The sequence below is a fragment of the Microtus pennsylvanicus genome, chromosome 22, assembly GCF_037038515.1.
Source record: "Microtus pennsylvanicus isolate mMicPen1 chromosome 22, mMicPen1.hap1, whole genome shotgun sequence".
NCBI classification, from domain to species: Eukaryota; Metazoa; Chordata; class Mammalia; order Rodentia; family Cricetidae; genus Microtus; species Microtus pennsylvanicus.
Genome location: NC_134600.1, coordinates 19,531,251 through 19,552,479, shown reverse-complemented (window position 1 = coordinate 19,552,479; position 21,229 = coordinate 19,531,251). Strand labels below are relative to the sequence as shown.

The following is a 21,229-nucleotide window of genomic DNA, read 5'->3' as shown; positions in this document are numbered from 1 at the left end:
TTGTCCTCACTTTGGCCCTGCTTCTTTCTTTCTATGTGTGTCTGTCAATAGTACTTTAGTTCTACAGAGAATATACTTAGGTGGCATGTCCTGGGGTCTTTAATGGAGAAATGTCACAATGTCTAGAACTTGCTGGGGTTTTTTTGTTTTTTTTTTTTTTTTTTTTTTTTTTGTTTTTCGAGACAGGGTTTCTCTGTGGTTTTGGATCCTGTCCTGGAACTAACTCTTGTAGACCAGGCTGGTCTCGAACTCACAGAGATCCACCTGCCTCTGCCTCCCAAGTGCTGTTTGTGAGTCAGGAGATGGCAAGGAGACACAGCTGTGCACCGCACCACATAAGGATACTTCAGTAGATGCACATATAATGGTGGTACCCAGTAGTGTCTTAGGGGAACATACCATGTTTGTAATGATAGTGGAGTAAATGAACCTATGGCATCGCTAGTCCTGTTAGTACAGCAATCTAATGATGTACGTGATATAATGCTTGATAATGATGAAAGGGACTTACTTATATATTTACTATTAGTGTAGGGCATACTCCCATATACCTACTAAAATCTAAAACAGTATGTCATCATATACTAGCAACAGCATCCTGGCACGTTTCCTGCATCTCCTGACTACACCAAGAGGACAAGTCGATTGATTTACACCGAGTAAAAAACAATACTAAATTGCTTGATGACATACTTCTCAGACAACAGCTCTGTCACTAAGTGATGTACCACGGTTATGTATAAAACTTTCATAATCAAGTGGGGAGGGGCGGTGAAGAGAATAAAGCTAGACAACAGTAGGAATCTTTCTCCTATCCCTGTGAATTCCTACAGTGTCTTAGACCAAACCAAAGCATCTACCATACAAGACCTGGTCATGCCCCTTAACAGTTCTTACATCAGAATACTTGGTGTAGATTTCTGAGAGTCACTGTCAGCTAGTCATCAGATTTGGTCACAGATCCCCTGACAGCCACAGTCTTATTTTTGACAACTCATTTATGAATGATCTGAGTCTGTATCAGTTTGTCAAAATGGAATGTTCCATGCTCCTTTCCTTTTTGTCTTCAAAGTGAAGCAGGCACTCAGCTAATAAGACAGGCGGTTTTAGGTAAGGTTTTACTTCCTTAGATAAAGGCTCCAAGTCAGCATTCAATGTGTGTAGTTTCTGACTCTTACTGAGACAATTGTTACAGAGTAAGGAGTTGTGCCAAGGGCTGGGCTCATCCACATCAATTTAGGAGGGAAATTAGTGAAAGAAAGCACCAATAGTTAGTGGACACTTAAAAATATTTCTATTTTAGGTGTATGGTGTTTTGCCATATGATATATGGCCATGTGCTTGGTGCCCAGAGACCAGAGGAGAGCACTGAGTCCCTGGAACTGGAATCACAGATGACTGTTAGCTGCCATGTAGACGCTGGGAATCAAACCTCGGTCAAAGTACAGCCAGTATTCTTACCCATCGATCCATCTCTCCAACCTCCCGTAGGTATTTATTTTTAAACCATACGAAACCTACAAAAATTTCCTTTAGCTAAGCAGATGTCTGAGAAAATATTTTTTCTCCATTCTACTTTTACTTTTATTTAAGCAAAGGCCATTTAAGATTTTACTTACTAGCATATTTAGTTAATAATCAAAGACAGCACATGAATCTTGGTAGAACCTTAGTTTAAAAGCATAGCACAGGTTGGGCGGTGGTGGCGCACGCCTTTAATTCCAACACTTGGGAGGCAGAGGCAGGCGGATCTCTGTGAGTTCGAGGCCAGTCTGGTCTACAAGAGCTAGTTCCAGGACAGGCTCCAAAGCTACAGAGAAACCCTGTCTCGAAAAACAAAACAAAACAAAAGCATAGCACAGACACTTAGTGTACCTGGGGAATATACATATGATTTCTTCACGCCGACAGTGGTACTGTCACTGTACTCACCAACTGATTAGAACATAATTCATTTACTTTCTTAGTAAGCACTTCTTAGAGGTCCACTGAGTATTGACTCAGAAACTAATAGAAGGACACTTACCATCTTGTTCGGAATTTAGAGAGTAAGAGAAGTAAGAGAAGCCACATGGGTAAGTCATCACCATGAAGTCTGGGACATGTTCTGACTGGAGATCACAAAGACAGCTGTCTCACAGTATGTGAGACACTGAAATAATACACCATCATCCACTGATGCTGTGTGATGTCAAACACACAATTACCTTTCTTCTTTGTTGGTGAGTCTACTTTAGCAGCTGGTTTGGATTCTGAGGGAGCATCTATTGAGGATGGACTGGGAACATGGTCTGCATCTAACATAGATGAAGTCTGAGGAGCCTCGAGAGGCAGTTCAGGAAGTTGAGCAGAAGCTGCATCACTCGGCTGCTTACACAGGGCTCTGGGTTTGGGTTTCACTATGGTACAGATAGTATCTTCAACAGTAGCATCCTTCTCGACTTCTCTTATGAGGCTGTCTTCACTGGGAATGACCCTAAAATGAGTGTTTTCCGACGGTGTAATTGTGGCTGTCCTCGGATGACAGTCATATCTTTCTCTTTTGCTGACCTGCAAATATGAATTGTTTAAAAATGCTTATCTTGAGGGAAACAGCTTATAGCACACAAAAAAACTTCATTCACGACCCTACTGCTCCTTAAGGCAACTTAAAGCACTCAGTAATATAAACAAGTCAATTTCTGTTTTTACAAAACTGAATTCAACATGGGATTTAAATGATTTTCTTCCAAGAAATGGATCTTTCAGTACATTATTCCCTCATCGTGAGCAGCTGAAAAGTCTATGAACCTCCTCCTGCCCACTGTCTAGAGCACAGCAGGCAAACCTTCACCAGCTGAGTGAGATCCTACCCTAACTTTCGGGATTTAATTTTTCAGTGTGGAAACTCTAGTTTCTTTTAGGTATCTTTAAAATTTTTTAATCAGCATTATTTGTTATATGTAGAAACACAAAAGATATTATTGTATTAAGTTATAAGTAAGTGTACAATGGAAATTTTATAAAGAAGTGTTAATTTTTATTTATCTTTCAACCACAAGAGGGCAATGCCATCATTATGCTCTGAGCTCAATAAGAAATTGCTTCCTTCGTTTAACAGCAAAGGCTCTTTACTGGTGTTTACTCATCATGTGGGAGCCCCCTCTGGGTGCTGCTTACATTGGTTAATAAATAAAGAAATTACCATGGCCTGATAGGGCAGAACTTAGGTAGGCGGAGAAGACAGAACTGAATTCTGGGAGGAAGAAAGCAGAGTCAGAGGGACGCCATGGATCTGTGGCTGGAGGTAGACGTGCTGAAACCTTTCTGGTAGGCCACGACCTCGTGGTGATATAGAGATTGTCAGAAATGGGTTAAATAAAGATGTAGGAGTTAGCCAATAAGAAGCTAGAGCTAATGGGCCAAGCAGTTTTAATTAATACAGTTTCTGTGTGGTTACTTCAGGGCTAAGCTAGCCAGGCGGCTGGGATAAACAAGTGGCCTCCTTGCAACATACTCAGACACATCCTAGTCTTTCCAGTAAGTCCCAGTACCTTGGTAGACTCTGGGAACCCGCCCCACGTCCACTCCATGTGAGACTCAGATCTGAGCAGGCTCTCGGCAGGCTTCACCTCCAACTCTGAATCACTCTTAGGACACATAGCCTGGGAGTAAGTGCTGCAAACACACAAGAACAAAGAAAAATAAGGCTCAGTGTGTAGAGAAAAGTAAATGTAAGTGTGAATATGTCAACTACAAGTACAGACACTCCACTGAGGGAAACATCAATTGCTTATTCCACTTGAGGTCTTTACTAAAGTAAAAATGACAGTGATTATTAAGGATTTTCCAGGTCTCCTGTAGGCCCTCCATAATGTTTGCGTCTCACAGGAAACCAATGATACAGTTAATTTTGTAAGACAGAAAACACACAGGAAGGACGATTAATAATCAGTTAACATGGGCTGCAGAAATGGCTCAGTGGTAAAGAACTGGAAAACCTGGGTCCAGTTCCCAGGAATCCATGGCAGCTCGCAATCATCTGCTAACTGTAATCACCTGTAACTAACCTCCTAGGGGATCCAACTTCCTCTTCTGGTTTCTGTAGGCACCATGCATGCATACGGTGCACAGACATATATGTAGACAAGACAATTTTATGCATAAAATACATAAACTTAAAAAATCATTTAAATTCTGAAGGTTTGGTCACAGAAAATGAACAGTATGACCATACATTCTTTCTCTACATTATTTATTTGACACCAAATAATAGAATTTAAAAGTAGGAGAGCAATTTCTATCCTAATTATTCAGATTTACAACTAGCAAACACCATCAGAGTAAGATTAAATTTAGGAACAAAATGGTTGTTAGAAACAGTTCATATTCATGTTAAATTTTACCTGACGGTTACTCTACTATTATATAAACAGAAAGTGTTATTACTATCAAATAACATAAAAGCTACTAATATGTACCCCCCTCTTCCCTTAGGAAAATAGAAATTTCAGAGATACTCACGTTTCTAATGGGGACCAATCTCCATCAGATAAGGGATAGTGATCCCCGGAATGGAAGAGTGGAGGCTCCTTATAGTCTTCTTCCTTTAAGGAAGCATTTGAAGATCCTCTACGAAAGGGAAAAAGAGAGCAAAAATGAGTACCAACAAGTCTCTTATCAACATGATTAGCAGCGTCTTCTGGAAAAGGCTAACATGATCAAGGAGGTATGACCAAAGCCACCCACCATATAACAGGAGGATAGCCAGTAGCCATATCATAGAAGGATATAAAATAAATGTGATTAAAAATTTCTGATAGGCTAGGGATGTTGCTCCATTTAGTACAATAAATTGTCCAAAGTAAACGCTATGACTTCACTTTTCATCATTAGGGAATTTATCACATATCAGTATGAGGTTTATATGGGGTAGCATGTGGAAATCTCTGGAAAGCATAAGGCACAATCCCGCAGGTTTAAGAGCTTCTTATAGAACACTCAAGATAGTGTGTTGAATGTAAACTGGAATCACACCACTTAATTTGGTGGGCTAAGAGCACAGAAAGAAACTGCCATTTGTTCTTCATCAACTATCACATGGATGTCCTTCCAGTGCTTGGGTCCAGTGCTCAGTCAAACAGGTGGAAGAAAATTCTAGCTTAAGTGAGAAAACAATGCACACTCTGCCTTAAACTGCTCCCTTGAAATTTCAGGTAGTTGATTTGAAAAGTGTTACAGGTTTTGAGTAATTCTACTAACTGGTATGTAAGTGGTGATTAGAAACTCCCACTTAAACTGAAACTCCTTTAACTTATAAACTCAAAACAAAACTCTGTTTCCCAGGAAAAGGTCTGATACCAAATACAAGAACCTGAGAAGGGATGCCAGGTGTATTGGTATATACCAATCCCAGTACTCAGGAACTGGAAGCAGAAGGATTATGAGTCTGAGGCCAACCTGTGCTCTACAGTGAGACCCTGTGGAAGGAGGGGGAAGCAGAAAAGAAAAGGGGATAAGGAAGAGAATGGGATAGGAAGGGAAGGAAAGGGGAGGAGGGAGGGATGGGGCAGGGAAGGTGCAGAGGAAGGGGAGGGGGAAAGACCCTAGGGTTGGAAAGCTACACAACTGGATATAATGCTCCCACTTGAATCTGCGCACTCCCAGCGAAGTGCTCAGTAAGAGCCGACAGTCTCTTTCCTGAAACGTGCTCAATGGAACGAGGCACGCCTCCAGACTGTCCCGAAGAACACTACCTGCACACCAGATCTGACAGGAAGTGGGATGTGATGCTTCCTTCACTGAGCCACAATAAACAGTTGGGTGAGGGCATCAGACTCACACTACACACCTCCAAGAGTAGCAGCAGCTACTGGGTGCACAAGCCCCTGTCCAGACTGGGAACCTTACCTTGCTGTCTGGGCTCCCTTCTCATCATCAGAGCTCACACCCACATCACATACGTCTTCTGCGACAGGAGAAGCCGCCTGTTCCTCCTTCCTATTGTCCTGTTTGCACTTTTTTCTCCTTCGTTTCTTCTTTTTCACAGAGCTTGGAGCGAAAACTGTCTCTGTTTCCAAGGTGTGAGAAGTATCTGGGCTCTGAGATGGCCTTTCATCTCTGCTTGACTTCACCAAAGGGGTGTCAATATCTTTAAAGAACTGGTCTTCAGTAGGAATTGGCGAAGTGGCAAGATAAGCAGGTAGTTTCTCCTTAAAGAATAAAAGAAAAGTTATCTACAGCAAACTGGACAGTTATCAAAACAATAATTAATTTCTCAAGTATACAACTTTTCACAGGGGTAAGAGAGCATAGTCCATAAAGGTAGACTTAAATAAACGTGAGTTCATTTCAGTATGTAACTGAGTCTTCCTCAGAGCCGCACTGAAGATGAAAAGCCTGCAATTAAATTCTGAGCCGATTAGTTAGGCGGTGGGGGAGCACGCCTTTAGTGCCAGTAAGAAGAAGGCAGAGGCAAGAGTATCTCCTTGAGTTCAAGGCTAGCCTAGTAGCTGAGTTCCAGGACAGCCAGGGCTACACAAAGAAACCCTATCCTAAAAAACAAAAACAACAAAAAGAATCTGAGCCGATTAAATTCTGTACAAAGAGCTATCACAGTGGCAGCAGTGTGCTGAGTATTACAAGGACTGATGCGATGGTAAGAGCCTGGTGAAGCAGAGGCCAAGGCCAAGACCACATCTGACAAGGGCAGCGGGGCAGGATTTTAGAGCCAAGTGAGGAAGTGATCATGACAGAGGCAACATCCGACAATGGAGGAGATCAGAACACTTCAATCCAAGTATCCTCTCAGGAACTCAGAGGAAGAAAAGGCAGCCTGATATTCAGAATAATTAAACTTTTCAACTTAATACTGAATAAATGAAATCTAGTGAACTTCTCAATCATTTATTTCAATCAGAAGAAAGGAGAGGTAGGCAAGCACAAATTAACTAGCCCATTGCGGGCAGGTGGTCCTGGCTGGTGTAGGAAAAGAAGCCGTAAGGAACACGCGGGTAAGCAGCGATTCTCCAAGGCCTCTGCCTCAGTTTCTGCCTCCAGGTCCTGCTCTAACTTCTCTTAATGAAGTAAGCTGTAGGGTGAACTTCATGGTTCACACAATAGATCACAGCAATAGAAACATAATTAAGACATCTACCAATAAGATGATTTGATAAACCAGGCAAATCTACACCTTGGAAACCGTTAAAAAGAGGGGTTGTTTTGGAATTGCTGACTGAAAAGGAATGTTGATAATGGTCAAAAAGTCAGATAAACAAAAACTAAATAAACAGCACCTATGGGGGGGGGCACACAGAACAAGGAGGTTCTCTGGGAGTTCAAGGCCAGCCTGTCCTACCAGGGCTAGTTCCAGGACAGGCCCCAAAGCTACAGAGAAACCCTGTCTCAAAAATCCAAACAAAATAAAACAAAACAAAACTCCACCACCTAATAGGGTTTTTGTTAACTTTTAATCCCCTTTAAAAGCAGGTCTTGGGCTGGAGAGATGGCTCAGCGGTTAAGAGCTTTGCCTGCTCTTCCAAAGGTCCTGAGTTCAATTCCCAGCAACCCATGGTGGCTTACAACCATCCGTAATGGGGTCTGGTGCCCTCTTCTGGCCTGCAGGCATACACACAGACAGAATACTGTATACAAAATAATTAAATGTTTTTTTTTAAAAGCAGGTCTTATTTTATTATTATTTATTCATAATAGAAGAGTAATTCTAATATTTGTAGGATGAATTGGGACTTTTTTTGCTGTATTATTTTTATTTTAAAGAGGCCCTTAGTATGTAGCTCTGGATGTCTTAGAATTTACAATTGTATAGGAAAATCTAGTCTATGTTTTGCAAAGTTGATGCTCTTCGAGTTGACCTTGCTAAAGCAGGCTCTAAACAGAACTGCTGGCAGACCCTGTAGCAGGCAAAGGATCACCGGTTTACATAACGATCGTCAGTGATAGGGCCTACATCTGATGTTCAGAAACATCAAAAACAATTATGCTTATGATGCCTTACTCTGCTCTTTGCCTTTGCTTCTGAGGAGGTGAAACTGTGTTTATTATAAATGCAAATGAGGTACTAAAACACCAGTAAGATGTCCAGGAAGACAACAGGATAAGGTTCCTTTGTAAGTTGCACTACCTCAGGGCTACCCCACAAAACAGTGCCTACACTGGCGCTCTTTCCCAAGCTCAGAAAAAAGGCAACCAAAATAATCTTGTTTTGCTATTTGTTATTTTTGTTGTCATTTTTCTCTTTGTGAATTCACAACATCAAATTAGTAGTTCACCTTCAAACCCCCAAAGTCTCTGTATCCAAATAACTTGAAGCTTCTTATTTTTGCTTTAAGATTTAATTTCTTATGGAAAAAGATAGTGATGCTTCTACAGGGTTTTTAAAAAGAGCCATATTGACTACATCAAGAAGAGTTTGTTCTTGTTCCCACTCAGGAATACCCAGACTGCACAAGGACATGGGGCTGGTACAGAGCTGTCTTATAGAAGTCACATGTACACTAATATGCAAGATGACATAGGCCAATTGATTTAACTCTTGACATCATAATTCAGTGGCTCTTAAGGTCATGGGTATAGTATTCCTAAACAAACAAAAGAATCATTTTTTAAAAAAAACCTTATTAGTACGGGGGGGGGCAGGTGGGTGGCACAGCATCAGTACGGCATCAGAGGACAACTTTCTGGAGAAGTTCTCTCCTTCCATCTTTATATGGCTCTAGATACCAAACTCACATTGTCACACTGCCTATCTGGAATGTGTCTTTACCGGCTGAGCTATCTCTCTGGCCCTGTACACATGTCTTCCGAATTTAAAGGTCACATATGTACATACTCACACACAGTTTAAGAGATCCATCTCGAGGCAGAGCTGAATGAATTCAAGTCAAGTCATAAGCTTTAGTGAACAAGAAGTAGGAAAGCCCTTTGATACTAGACAGTCTCCAAACCCTGAAAGCTGGTGTCAGCTTTTTTTGGGTTTAGTTCAACATGTAAAGAAAGCCTGTTAGGCAGTAACAATCATCCACACAAGCATGGGAAGAGCTGAGCAGTTGTTCTGAGACGTGTTCTAGAAGCCGGCACAATGTGACCTTCGAGACTTACATATTCTTCTTCAGTCTCCTCCACAAAGAAGGCTTCTCCATTATCACCCAATTTCATATGAAGATCCACCGCACTGCCGTTGATCTCTATATCAATCTAGGGAGGAAGCACACACAATTCAGCACAAAGAACCTTTCATCTAGGCTAACCTAAACCTCAATTCTTGGCTCACACGCCAAATGCAGCACTGGGTTTCTAGAGATATAGCCCAGAGAAACACTGTTACCAGCCCGAGTCCACCCCTGAAAGAAATAAACTTGGGTACTGGGAGAGAATCGAAAGAAATGTTTTCACAGCACTTTAAAATTTATTGCTTAGTCTCTAGATTTTCTTTTCTTTCTCTCTTTGGGGGACAGGGTCCTGCTAAGTTGCCTATCCTGCTGTTGAACTCACAAAATTCAGGCTTAGATTTTTCAAGTGCTGCAGTTACAAGTCTGAGCCACCACGCCCAGCTTAACCTGCCGAATATTGCAAAATGTGAGAAATATTGTTAACAAACATCTCTGTGTTTCCCAAGTTATAGACAGCATAATAGGGCTTGTCTCACAGAATTCAAACATTAAAATGTTTCAGTACCCTCGTATTGAGCTTTGTGTGAATTCCCTGCTAGGTTTTTATCCCAGGTCACTATGCAACAACAGATGCTGTAAGGACCAATGAGCAGTCACTGGTCTTCTGCGAAGTCTGCTGGTGACTGGCACTGCGCTTTGTTATTCAGGTCAGCCACAGAGCAAAGCTTGGGGGCATGTGGTTATAGCTATCTAACTTTTGTATATGTGCGTACATGTATGTATATCTTTGTATGTGTGGTGCATTTGCACATGTGTGTGCATGGAAGCCAGAGATCAAACTCAGGCTGTGAGTCCGTTAGGCACTGTTCATCTTTCTTGAGACAGGGCCTCTCACTGGAACCTGGGCTTGCCTGATCAGGGCAGGCTGGCTAGGCAGAAAGCCTAGGAATCTGCTTGTCTGTCTCCCCAGAGCTGACACGAACAAGCACATGCTACCATGCCCAGTACTTACACTGGTTCTGGGGAATCAAACTTGGCTCCACATGCTTGTAGAACAAGCACTTCACTGACTGAACCATGTCTCCAGACCTCATGTAACAGTTTATAAAAATGAACAATTCAAGAAGGAAACTATTGGCCAAGATAGAAAACACGGGGGAAAAAAAAGAACTGATAGCGATGTAAGAAAAATTCAGCTTTCCCAAGGTCTCACCTGGAAAGTGAGTCCATATCAAAGAAACGTCCACAACCTCCCAAATGCAGAGCTGTGGAGCCCAGGCCCAATGTATACACAAACTCTTGCACTCAGGGAGCATTGCAGGAGAGGGGCAGGGAGATTGTAAGATTGTGCTTCCTGGGAATGTTAGAGGTGACATGAGGCTCACCAGCACAAGATGAACAAAGACAACAACACTGTAGTATGTGTACATGCTAATGTGGGTGTGGGCGGGGAGACGAGAGGCTTCAACCTGCAACAGGCAACTACAGGCAACTACGGACGCTAAGTGTGAGAAAGTCTTCTCCAGACTTATCATGATCTGTCCTGAAAACATACACACAAATAACATTATACAGACTGTTTCAGATCACACACACACACACACACACACACACACACACACACACACACACACACGAATTTAACAATGAGTGAATAAAGAAATCAAGAATCAGCCAGGCAGTGGTGGCACCATGTCTCTAATCCCAGTACTCAGGAAGCAGAGGCATGCAGATTTGAGTTTGAGGCCAGCCTGTAGTTTTGGTTTTTTTCCCCCTCTATTCTCTCGGTGGTGGTGGGGCACCCAGTTCCCTAATAATCACATGGAAACTTATTCTTTTTATGAATACCTAGCATTAGTTTGGCTTGTTTCTAGCCAGCTTTTCTTAACTTAAATGATCCCATCTACCTTCTGTCTCTGGGCTTTTATCTTTCTCTATTTCATATACTTTTCTTTCTTACTGTATGGCTTGTTGTGTTATTGTCCCTGATGTCCTTTTCAATCCTTCTCTTTTTCTCCTTCTACTTAATCTCTCTGCTTGGCAGCCTCGGCTAACCTTTCTCCTGCCTATTTATTGGCTGTTCAGCTCCTTATTAGACCAATCAGGTGTTTTAGACAGGCAAAGTAACACAGGCTTACAGAGTTAAACAAATGCAACATAAGAGAATGCAACACATCTTTACATCATTAAACAAATGTTCCACAGCATAAACAAATGAAACACATCTTAAACTAATATTCCACAACATCAGCCTAGTCTATAGAGCGAGGTCCAGGACAGCCAAGGGTACACAAGGAAACCCTGTCTTGAAAAACCAAAACGAAAAATAAGTCATGAATTTGAAAGAAAGCCAGGATGGGTATCAGGGAGGGTTTGGAAGGAGGAAATGATGTTAATTATAATTTCAAAACAGAAAATATAAAAAAAGAGAAATTCAAATGAAATTTGAACATTCCAGAAGAAACAGCTCACTACAGGAACCATAAGCTTGGGTGAAATATGCGCGTGTGTGCCTACATCTAGACTGTTTTCCTGATTTGCCACCTGAGACATCTTAGAAGTAATGAGAAAAATCTTAGAAGTAATGAGAAAAATCTGTGGTCAGATTATTGCTTTTAAATACTAATTGAGTTAAAAGCAACCAGAGCACTTTGGACACGTAAAATGAATGATTCTAAGGCCAAAGCAGGGAAGATTTTCCTAGACTACCATATGGAAGAAGGAACAAATATGTCAGTTTAAATAACTAAAATTATAAGGATAAGGCAAAAGCTATATTGTAAAACTAATACTATGGATTCACATGGAGAGCAATGGAGTAACTGAAAAATAGACATAAAGATAAAGATGGCCCTTAATATAAAATTTAAATTAAGAACTGGAATAAGAAAGGTAAAGATAAATCACAGGTACACACATTAATAATTCTGTAGATAAATTTTATCAATGTACGCTAAAATTTATGTGTTGAACGATTATGGGAAATGTGAATATTTGTGCAGTAAGCCAAATGAGGAGAAAAACAGAACATTTTCCTACAAGGGGCTTTGTGGTGGAGCAACCCTAGCAGACACCGTGAATCAGGGACGCACAGTGAGTGTCGACAGTAACGAGACACGCAGTGCAGAGGAGTGTGCTTTAGAAGAGTAAGCATCATTCTGAACTGATATTCCAAAGGAGCATCTCCACAGAGAGCTCTGTGTCCCTATATTCCTTACTGCACAGTCTCAGGGAAGGACTGAGGAGCATCAAGGACATGCAGTACAAGATCAACACTGGAAAGGACAGTGGAGCAGACAGCAGACAGTCCTAGAAAGCCCAGTGAAATCCGGGTGATGGGTCTGGTTGACAGCGTATGCTGGCACACATTTCTGGTTTTGGCACAAGTACAATGGCCATATGAAGTACTAACATTAAGGAAAATATATTATGCAGAAGAATCTTTTAACTTTTATTTCTTAAAACTGTTATATTTATTTCTGAATATTGGAGGTTTAAGAACAACTTTCTGGAGTTGATTCTTTTGGGTCACCAGGTTCCGCGGATGAACTTAGGCTTGAATGACAAGCACTGTCACTACTGACCATTCTCACCCACCTAAAAGATTTTTTTTTAAAAAAAATTAATTTTGTGACTTGCCTGGAAGCCAAAAATTAATTTAAAAAAAAAGGATTTAAAAAATTAATCATTATCACTTGGGAGGCAGAGGCAGGTGGTTTTCCATGGGTTTGAGGCTAGCCTGGTCTAAACAGCAAATTTCAGGACAGCCAGGGTTTGTTTGCAAAATAAGACCCATCTCAAAAAACAAACAATAAATAACTGAATAAATAAATGAAAGTTGAATAGCATGACACACCAGGAGAACGAAGAAGGAAGAGAGTAAATTTGAAGGTAGCCCAGGCTATATACAGAGCTACTAGCCAATTGGGATCACATAGTGAGATCCTGTTTCAAACATACAAACAATGTTATAAAATACCGTAAGAAACAAAGGCATGGGAAACCACTGGAGACTAGAGGAGACTAAGGAGACAGGACAACAAAACGTTTCTCATCCTGGTTGTAGAGATGGTTTGCATGCTAAAAACAGAGGTTAAAACGTGTCATGAATTAAGTATATGTAATTTATCATGTGTTAATTAAAAACAAACCCAAAAAGGTTAAATATCACAGACAGTTAATAATACAGTAATTATCCTACACAAACACATTCTCTCTTTACCTCTTAAAGGAAATGGCCACATTTGCGTGTGTCTCTGTGTGTGTTTATGTATACATACACTAGTGAGCCTCCGTGAAGAGGCCCAAGGTTGACCTTGTGTGCCTTTCTTGGCTGTTCTACACTTTATAAACTGAAGCAAGATTTCTCTGGAACCTAGAGCACTTTGATTAGTGTACCTAGACAGCTTGCTCCAGGGATTCCATCTGTACCTCCAGTATGCTGGGATCACAAATGGGCCATCCACCACTCTGTACAGCAAGTGCTTTTACCCACTGACCCAATGTTTAGTCAGCTTTCTTAACATTTTATATTACTGAGAATATTTACTGCCAAGAAACCAAGGGGTGGAAGTATGTTTCTGAGGTCCTCGCAGCCTAGCAGCTTCCTCTACAAGGACAGAAGGATGATTACTAACTTAAAACACTGTAACAACAGTTGAAGAGACAGCTCAACAGGTAAGGCACCAGAGCAGTGGGATTCCCAGCACCTAGGTCAGACCGAACACAGCTGCTTTAACTCCAGCTCCAAGCACACACCCTCTTCTGACTTCCTCAGGCAGCTACACTCACAAGGTATATATATATATACAGACACATATATGCATTAAAAGTAAAAAAAAGGTAAATATTTATTTAAATGAAATTACTAATACTAATATCGTCTTTAATAAAAATAATTTACATGGATATTCTTCAAATTTTTCATTTCTAGATGCTATTAATTTAACCCAAAGATAGGAAATGAAATAATTATTTTTTAATATTCAAAGTCTTAATTATTTAGGTATCATCTTAACACTTCACAGCCATTATCTTATATTTCAAATACATTATTCTATATACTCACTATCTAACTCTCTTGATTTGTGGATAAATGAAGCTTTGTCTTTCCAAAAATTTAAATGTATATAAGATTGTGCCAATATTGAGTGCACTTAAATGAATATGCAAAAACTTTTTAGGCAAAAAAATTTAATGCATTTGCTCATGTGTATGTGGGTGTGTGCATGTGCACTGTTCCCAGTTGGTGGAACCATTTAGGAAGGATTAGGAGATGTGGCCTTATTGATGGAGGTGTGCCACTGGGGGTAGGCTTTGAGGTTTCAAAAGCCAGGCCAGGCCTCTGTCTCCAACTTGTGGATAGGAATTCAAGCTCTGTTCCAGCGCCAGGCCAGCCTGGCTGCATGATCCCTGCCATGATAGTCGTGAACTCCCCCCTAAAAATGTGCCACTAATTAAATGTTCTCTTCTTCAGTCTCTTCACAGCAATCAACAGTAACCAAGAGAAGCACTGAGGTAGAACAAGTGCTTACCAAGGTTCCTATTTTAAAGAGGACTCTCAATCTGATAGATCAAATTCTAGTAAAACTGTCTGCTAAAATAATGACTTTCTTTCTCAGAGTTATATTTCCTTACAGTGGTTTAGTCTTGTTCAATGTATATAACTGGTGTTAATATGGAAAAGATACACACAAGTAATGGATTAATAACTAAATATCTGTTTTGGCATGCTCTCTTTGGGTGAGAATATCTCTAAATATCTTTTGGGAATCTGTCCACCCTTATTTCAGACTCTACATTTCAGGTGGATTCTGGTGACGGTGAGTCTGTGTTCCCAGCTCAATCAACATGTTCCATTCCCAGTTGCAGTGACAGGTCTGTGATGGATGTGATTCAAGTGCTCTCATACACTGTAAAAATTTGTCACTCATAATGGTTTAATAAAACACCGACTGGTCAGTAGCTAGGCAAGTACAGGTGGGGCAACTAGACTAAGAATTCTGAGAAGAGTAAAGGCAGAGAGATGCAGTAGTCAGCCAGATGCAGAGGAAGCAAGATGAGAATGCCTCACTGAGAAAAGGTACCAAGTCATATGGCTAAACAAAGATAAGAATATGGCCAACTTAAGTTGCAAGAGCTAGTTAATAATAAGCCTGAGCTAACAGGCCAAACAGTTTATAATTAATATAAGCCTCTGTGTGTTTCTCTGAGACTGAATGGCTGCAGGACCAGGCAGGACAGAGACTTCTGTCTACATCCAAGTGCAAACACCAGGACTTCTAAAGGAAGGATTTCTCCTGTGTCTGCTGAGCTAATGGAGGTAAGGTTGGAAGCACTGGCTGCTCTCTGGCATAAAGAAAAACTCACTCAGAGGCAGCACTCTGAGGTGGGGAATCGAATTCTGGTAGCAATTTTGAAACATTTCTAAAACAGCACTGACTGAAGTTGATGCCCCTGGACTTTGGCTTTTCTGCTTATGAGAGCAGGAGGCAGTCTCTTATCACCCATGTTGGGGACAGTTTCAATACACTGGGTATTTTCCTTTGATAAATAACCATGATATTGACTTTGTGAAAGGTCAACACAAAGTTTGCTTTCTTAAACTCTTGAGTTCTGGGATTAGTAGAAGTGCTGGTGTTCTATCAAATGCCAACAAATCATGGAAAATGACTGCCTCCCTAGGTAGTACTTTTAAGGTCCTTAGGATTTCAGGTCCATTTCTCAGGTGTCACCATGTCTGAAAATTTAGAGTCAGTTTTTAAAAAAATAAATAAATAGCTGACCCTAATCCCAAAAGACGTGAGACAACAGGCTAATACAACAACTAGTGCGTCTTAACACAGACATGGCTTATGTTTTCCTGCCATAAGAAGGCTGTTTTATGATAAATAAAATGGACAGATTTCTTCCCTAATATGCCCCCTGAGATTCTGGGATATAAAGGAAGGAATAGGATTGTGCCTGTGTAGTATGCTCCTACAAGTACTCGGGTTTTTAACTTTGACTGGGTATTTAATAATGGAATTAACTGTGTGGCCTGGTAAAGAAATCAAACCCCATGAGAAGGCACGCAGAGAATGCACCCATCAGTTCCTCATCACTTCCAGGGGACACTGCTTAGACACATCTTCTGCATCTCTGCTCTGCTAGGCCAAAAACCAAGGCAACCTATCAATTAGAAACCTGGTTCCAGGGCGTGTTGGGATGGAGTGTGGTTGGGGAGAATTTGCTGGGAAGATACCCAGAGAAATTTTACAAACAGATCCTTGGACACCCAATGAGAAACTTCAGGGCATAAACGAATGGTCTGAGTACCCCCAAATAGTTCCAATCTGAAAGCACTAACAGTGTCACTACAAACAAAACAAAGAAACCAACGGTTAATCCCAGTTCTTAATCTCAGCATTCTGAGGCAGAGGCAGGTGCACTCTGTGAGTTCAAGGCCAGCCTAGGCTACAGAGTGAGTTCCAGGATAGCCAGAGCTACACAGAGAAACCCTGTCTCTAAAAACAAAACAAAACTACAAAGAAAACAAATATCAAGGCACTAACTATGGCTGGACAGTGCTGCCCTAGAGTGGAAGCTACCAAGTCAGGAAGTAGAACTGTAGCTGCTTTTGCTTTCCAAAGGTGATCAAGCAACGGCTGGTCTGCAAGGTATGGTGGAAAATAATTCTGTGACACTCAGAAAGGACTTTTTTTCTGGGGGGGGGGTTTAATTTTGGGACAAGAAAAAAACCTAAGCTTAAGCAGAGGGAAATGTGTACCCAAAAATTATCAACAAAAACCTCATCACTCTTAACTTATACATGTTAGTCTTTAACACATGCATTTCCCCCTGCACCAGGAAGAGGGGCAGGGTTCTCACAGGGCTCCACAACCTTAGTGAGAGCGGCTGGCGTGAGCCAGGTGGATAGCGTGGGTGTGAAGAGTTGCCGACTCCATACTCTGAAAGTTTTATAATTAGCTCAATTTTAAAACTTACAACATACGCATTGAAACAACCTCCCTAGTTCCCGATACTCGAGGCAGGGAAAGGATATTGAAAAAAAAAAACAAAAAAACTAAAACAACACTCCCCCCCCAATAAAAGCAAAAGAGGAAAAACACAAACATTCAATTGGGGAATTAAATTCTTTTAAACAAGTATAATCTACACCTGATTACATGAGCTTAGTCTACTTACTCATACGTACCTATCTCCCTCCCTCCCTCCCTCCCTCTCTCCCTCCCTCCCAAACAACAATAGGTTTTCTCTCCTGTTTCTCAAATTCGCTTTGATCCTCACCTTATGGTCCTTCTGCATCCATGTCCTCAGTGCTTAGGTGACAGGCACTGGCCACTTGTGCAGTGACAGTGACTGAACCCAAGGCTTTGCATATCTATGCAAATACTACACTGACTGAGCAGCTAGCTCTCTAGCCTGCACTATTTTATTTTCTTTTATGAAGATTTTAATGTAAATGTGAACCACGGGGCACACGTGGGGTACAGGTGAGAATAACTTTTCAGTATGCTTTCTTGTTCTACCATGTGGTCTCAGGACTGATGGCAAAAGCTTTAACTCACTGAATCATCTTACTGCTCCTATACTATTTTAAAGTGCTGTCTTAAGTCAAGGAAATAATTTCGTTTTTGAAACAAGCCCAACTTCCTTGTTTGCACATAGCTTCAGTTTGGTTCTGAGTTTCAACATGTAGGATTATCTTCATAATTTCAGTTTCTTTCTCATTTGGAGAAACTTCCTGTAACAGTCTTCTGAATTTACAAGCCACTTCAAAAGCAATGTTTCCTTACCACTTTCTTCAATAGCATTTAAGTTTAAAAAAAGAAAAAAGAGTAAGGAGGGGCAGCTCACGGCTGGGCCTGCACTCACCACTTTCTCCTTGGACCTCAGGACCCCCAGCTTCCCGAAGCGCACGTGAAAAGGTGAGCACTGATAGGTGCCATCCTGCTGCCGCACCACGACAACGTCGATGCACCCCGACAACGTGGCTTGGTTAATGCCCTTGTAGAGTTCCTTCACAGTGACGAGCACCTGCCCAGCCAGCTGGCCCACATAATTCATGGTTTGAGACTGCAAGAAAATGAAGATGATGTCAGCACTGAGGTTGACAACTAATAAAATGACCAAAAAAAAAGTTTTAATTAAACACACACTTGTTTGCTATTCCGGGCCCATTCCTTTCCTGCTGCTGCTGCTGTGGGTCACACATCACTAGGACAGACTTCTGACTGGGAGCCTGCCTCTAGGTGGGGCTGCGGAAGTTCCATTTCCTTTTACACTCCCAGGGTGGGGCCCGCTGTCACCAGGGAGCCCACCTGTTCTATCTCCTTCCACCAACAGCTCAGGACCAGAAGAGAAGCAACTGAAGAACAGTCACAGCTGCAGTCTTGCCACGCACGGTGTTGGACCCTGCTGCATCCACTCTGACCACAGCAGCCAAGCAGAAAAGGCCCTGGTTATGCATACATCAAATACACAATTTTTAAATTTTTACTTTATCGAGACAGAGTCTCATTGTGTAGTCCTGGCTGGCCCAAAACCAGAGAGATAGATTAGGTAGCTTTTGAGCTCACAGAGATCTGTGAATGCTCAAGATCTGCCTGCTGAATGCTGGGATTAAAGGCTATGCCACCACGACTGGCCAATCTCTCTCCAGGGTCTCATTTTGTAGCCTAAATTGGCCTAGAACTCAAGGCCAAATAAAATCCTATTTTAGCCTCTCAAATGCTGGGCTTACAGGTGTGTGCCACTGTATCTAACAGTAATTACTTCTTGAACAAAGAAAGAAAGAAAAAAATCAAACGAACTATCAATACATAAGCTAGACCAATCAATAAGCTAAAAGCACGCACTGTGTGTGGCAGAAACATTGCTCCATCAGAATACTCACAGATCATCTCACTGTATCTCTTTCTTCTTCATCTTTTTTATTTTCTTTGACATGGTTTCACTATGTAGCCCTGTGTGTCTGGAATTCACTCTGAGGACCCTACTGGTCTTGACTCAGAGATTCACTGCCTCTGCCTCTTGATTTCCACCAGGCCCGACTGATTATACTTTTAAAAATTAGCCTTTCTAGATCAGAAGTTCAAGGACAGCCTGAACTATCTCCAAAACACCAAATAAACAAATGAATTAGCAAACTGTCTTCCTACTGTGAGACCAGTGTAGGTTGCAGAGTTTTGAGAAAGAACACAGCAAAACATCACAACCAGTGTCGTCTTCTCCCCAGTTCCTAGCAACCATTAATATGTTTTCTATTTCTGAAATGTCTGTAATTTTAGGAAGGAAGTCATATAAATAGCATCATAAACTATTTAGTCTTTTAGGACTGCCTTCTTTCCCTCATATTTTTTTGAAGACTTATCCATATGGCTGCATCAATAACTCATTCAATTTTCCTGCTACATAGCATTTCATGGTATAAACTTATCATGAAAACAAAACACAACAAAACCAAATCAAACCCCTTTAGTTGTCGAAGGACAGGTAACTGTGCTTCTGGCTATTACAAAGAAGACATAGTTCTAAGTATCTGCGCACAGGTCTGTGTGAATGTGCGTTTTCATATTCTAGGGCAAATGCCTAGGACAATTGAGAGCAAAGCAAGTGCAGGCTTAGCTGTTTTGGATCTGTCCGACTACTACTTTCCAGGATTACACTACCATTCACATTCCCACCAGCAATGGGAGGTGGGAGGTGAAATTATCTGGCATCCTCACGATACGTGGCATTACTGCTTACTCTAGCTTTAACAACATATAATGACTCGCATTTCTTTAATAGCTAATAATGCTGAACATTCTTTTTGTGTACTGCTCCACCACTTGAGTGTCTGTCTACAGTTTGGAAGAGTCCTTGTCTCACTTAGAGGGAAATGAAATGCAGATCTTTGTTCCACTTCTGTGGGCAAAGATTATCTCTAACCAGAACCGATGAAGTTCACTTGGAGGTCGTTCATCATATCACCTCCTTTCCCAGGAAGAGCTTCTCTGCCTCCTGGAACGCTCTGTGTTGCCCTGTTCTGTAAAGCACAAATGTTCAGGACATGCTCTTTGCCTGTTGCAACATATTAGCTGGGTGGCACACAGAGTCAGTATTACCTGACTGACTGAGGATGGCAATGCTAAAATGTTACAATTTGTAAAACAAACAAAAAACCATCACACTATAGACCTTAAAAAAGAAACTGAAAACAGCAAATTTTAAACATCAGCCATAAACCACCATGTTCTAAATGTAACAAGCTTACATCAACTAGTACATACAATCCATAATTAAGTGTAACAACATCTATTCAGGACGACTTTAATTACTGTGGTTAAGAGCTGTGCTGTTATACATAAAGTAACTATTGTACAAAAGTTAGTTGCTAAATGTAGAAAAATACAGGCTGTCAAGAAACTCATTTTCTCTTGGAGGACATGAAGCCACTGGGTTTATATTTTGTAGGCTGAGAAAACAAAAATGTATGGAGGCCAGGGCCCTACCATGTACTACACCCCAGAAATGGCCAGGAACAACCTGTCAGCTACACAATACATCTAATAACACAACTTTCAGAGAGCTCTCTACACCCCAACGTAGACTATTTTGAGACAGGATTTCACTGTATGGTCTGGACTGTCCTGGAACTATGTAGACTAGGTTAGCCTCAAATTCACAGACCTGCCTCTGCTTTCAGAGTGCTAGGATCAGAGGTGTGCACCACCATGCCTGCAAATAAATTTTAAAAGATAAGGAAGCTCAAACGTCAGAGAAATAGGTGATGTTATAGGGTGGACACTTATGTGTGTCTCCTTTCCACCCCTACTCCATGTACTGAGGCCCTCACCTCTCAAGTGAAGGGATTTGGAGATGGGCCTTTAGAAGGTAACCAAGGTTAGGTGATCAGAAGTGTCTCACCCTCACTTGTGTCCTTAGATACACAGAAAGACAAGAGTCAGCATTCTCTTTTACCCTGCCACGTGAGGACATAACAAGATATCGGCAAGACTATAAAAAGGTGCCCCCACTCCAACACATACACTGAACCTCTCAGCAACTCAGCCTTGGACTTTAAGCCACACCAGATTTGTAATAAATGTCTATTGTGTAATCCACATTAGTTT

The 21,229-nt window shown here is 41.3% G+C and overlaps 1 protein-coding gene across 4 annotated transcripts in view; it reads right to left on the bottom strand.

The window, feature by feature from the left end:
- The window catches only part of Lpin2 (lipin 2), a 66,551-nt gene that overhangs the window by 14,717 nt on the left and 30,605 nt on the right, over nucleotides 1-21,229 (bottom strand). For all 4 annotated transcript variants that reach the window (XM_075956441.1, XM_075956439.1, XM_075956440.1 and 1 more), the window contains 6 exons: nucleotides 17,988-18,188; nucleotides 9,100-9,195; nucleotides 5,890-6,191; nucleotides 4,504-4,611; nucleotides 3,534-3,657; nucleotides 2,208-2,550 (listed from right to left, as the gene is read on the bottom strand). In XM_075956441.1, coding sequence (XP_075812556.1) covers nucleotides 2,208-2,550; nucleotides 3,534-3,657; nucleotides 4,504-4,611; nucleotides 5,890-6,191; nucleotides 9,100-9,195; nucleotides 17,988-18,179 — 1,165 coding nt within the window. In that variant the 5' untranslated portion in view covers nucleotides 18,180-18,188. The remainder of the gene's footprint in view (nucleotides 1-2,207; nucleotides 2,551-3,533; nucleotides 3,658-4,503; nucleotides 4,612-5,889; nucleotides 6,192-9,099; nucleotides 9,196-17,987; nucleotides 18,189-21,229) is intronic.